At 64.6% G+C, this 1,323-nt stretch overlaps 1 protein-coding gene across 1 annotated transcript; it reads right to left on the bottom strand.

The window, feature by feature from the left end:
* Window positions 1–521: 521 nt before the first annotated feature.
* EMIHUDRAFT_447323 (hypothetical protein) lies at window positions 522–1,323 on the bottom strand. Its single transcript, XM_005760216.1, has one exon. It carries the CDS (start codon window positions 1,314–1,316, stop codon window positions 603–605), a length of 714 nt encoding a protein of 237 aa, XP_005760273.1. The 5' UTR covers window positions 1,317–1,323; the 3' UTR covers window positions 522–602.

Raw genomic sequence — 1,323 nt, forward strand, 5'->3', positions numbered from 1 at the left:
ACGCACCGGTCGGCCTTCGCGCCCGGCAGCTGCTCGATCTCGTGGAGGAGGACGTTGAGCTGGGACCTACGGCGGCGGCGTGAGGGCGGCGGAACGTCGGGCCCTGCCGGCGAGGGTGAACGGGCCGTTGTGTGGCCGTCACTCACTCCCAGTCGTCCTCGCCGTTCAGCAGCTCGTAGAGCCGCTGCATGGCGTCGGGCCGCAGCTGCCAGCCGCGCATGCGGAAGAGCTGCGACACCTTGCGCTGCAGGGCGCGGGTGGGAGCCATGTCGATGTGTGAGAGCCCAAAATGGGACTAAGCCTGGCGCGAGTTCTTTGGCGCGAAGCCGCAGGCCAACTGCCCATGTGTCGGGGAAGAATTCTTAAGATACAAGCCTCTCTCACAGCACACTGGCAAAACGGCGCGGCAACCGGTGCTGCACGTAAATATCTTCCCCCTTCCCACAGGAGCAGCTGTGTGTGTGAAGCGGCTGCGGCAATAAAGGCACGGTGGAATTCTTTCGCCCAGCCGCCAGCCTCACTGTCACGAAATCGGAGATTTTTAAAGACCAACAAGAAATCACGACTGTCACAGTGATTTGGGCTCGGCAGCTTGTTAGCCCTCAGCCGAAGCTGGGGCCGGTCCCGTAGCCGAGAGAGCCCGCGCCGATGAGTTCGACGCGGTCGGGGGGGCCTGCGAAGAGGCCAGCGAGATGGCGATCGCTGTACTTCATGGGGGTCATCAAGTGACCGCGACTGACAAGCCAGAGGTCGATACTCTGGGCGACCCATCGGATGCCACGAATGCCTGAAGGAGAGGGAGGCGAGGCCAGAGGCAGGCTCAGCTGCTCTCGGGTGATCCCGCTTTGGTGGCCGAAGGACCCGATGGTCCTGTCACATTCGTTCGTGGGGTCGCGGGGGTAGAAGAATTCGAGGTAGAATCGAGTCAGCACATCCTTGTAGTACAGCGGACCGCCAGGCTCGCCGGCAGCATCCGCAGGGAGGCAGCATATGAGGCACCAGTCTTCTGCGAAGAGCTCAACAGCTGCGGCCGCGATGGCAGAGTCGGCCGCGGTTCGAGCGAGCAGCTTTTGGCTGCGGGATCGAATCGCGGAAGGCTCATGCCCTCGCGGAGCGCGCGGGTGTGCGAAATGCGACAAAAGACGAAAGACGACAGGCGCCTGAGCGCTGTACGCCTGAACTTTTGTCGCCGCAATCGCCACCGCCGCCATCTTGACGAGCAGCGCGAGCGTGCTCGTCGGCGGCCAGCCGTCGCGGGCCGGGCCGAGCCCGGCCTCAACCGGCCGCGCCGCCGCAGCAGGCCCGGAGGCCCACATGGCGGCC

This window comes from Emiliania huxleyi (genome assembly GCF_000372725.1).
Source record: "Emiliania huxleyi CCMP1516 unplaced genomic scaffold EMIHUscaffold_7674, whole genome shotgun sequence".
NCBI lineage: Eukaryota > Haptophyta > Isochrysidales > Noelaerhabdaceae > Emiliania > Emiliania huxleyi.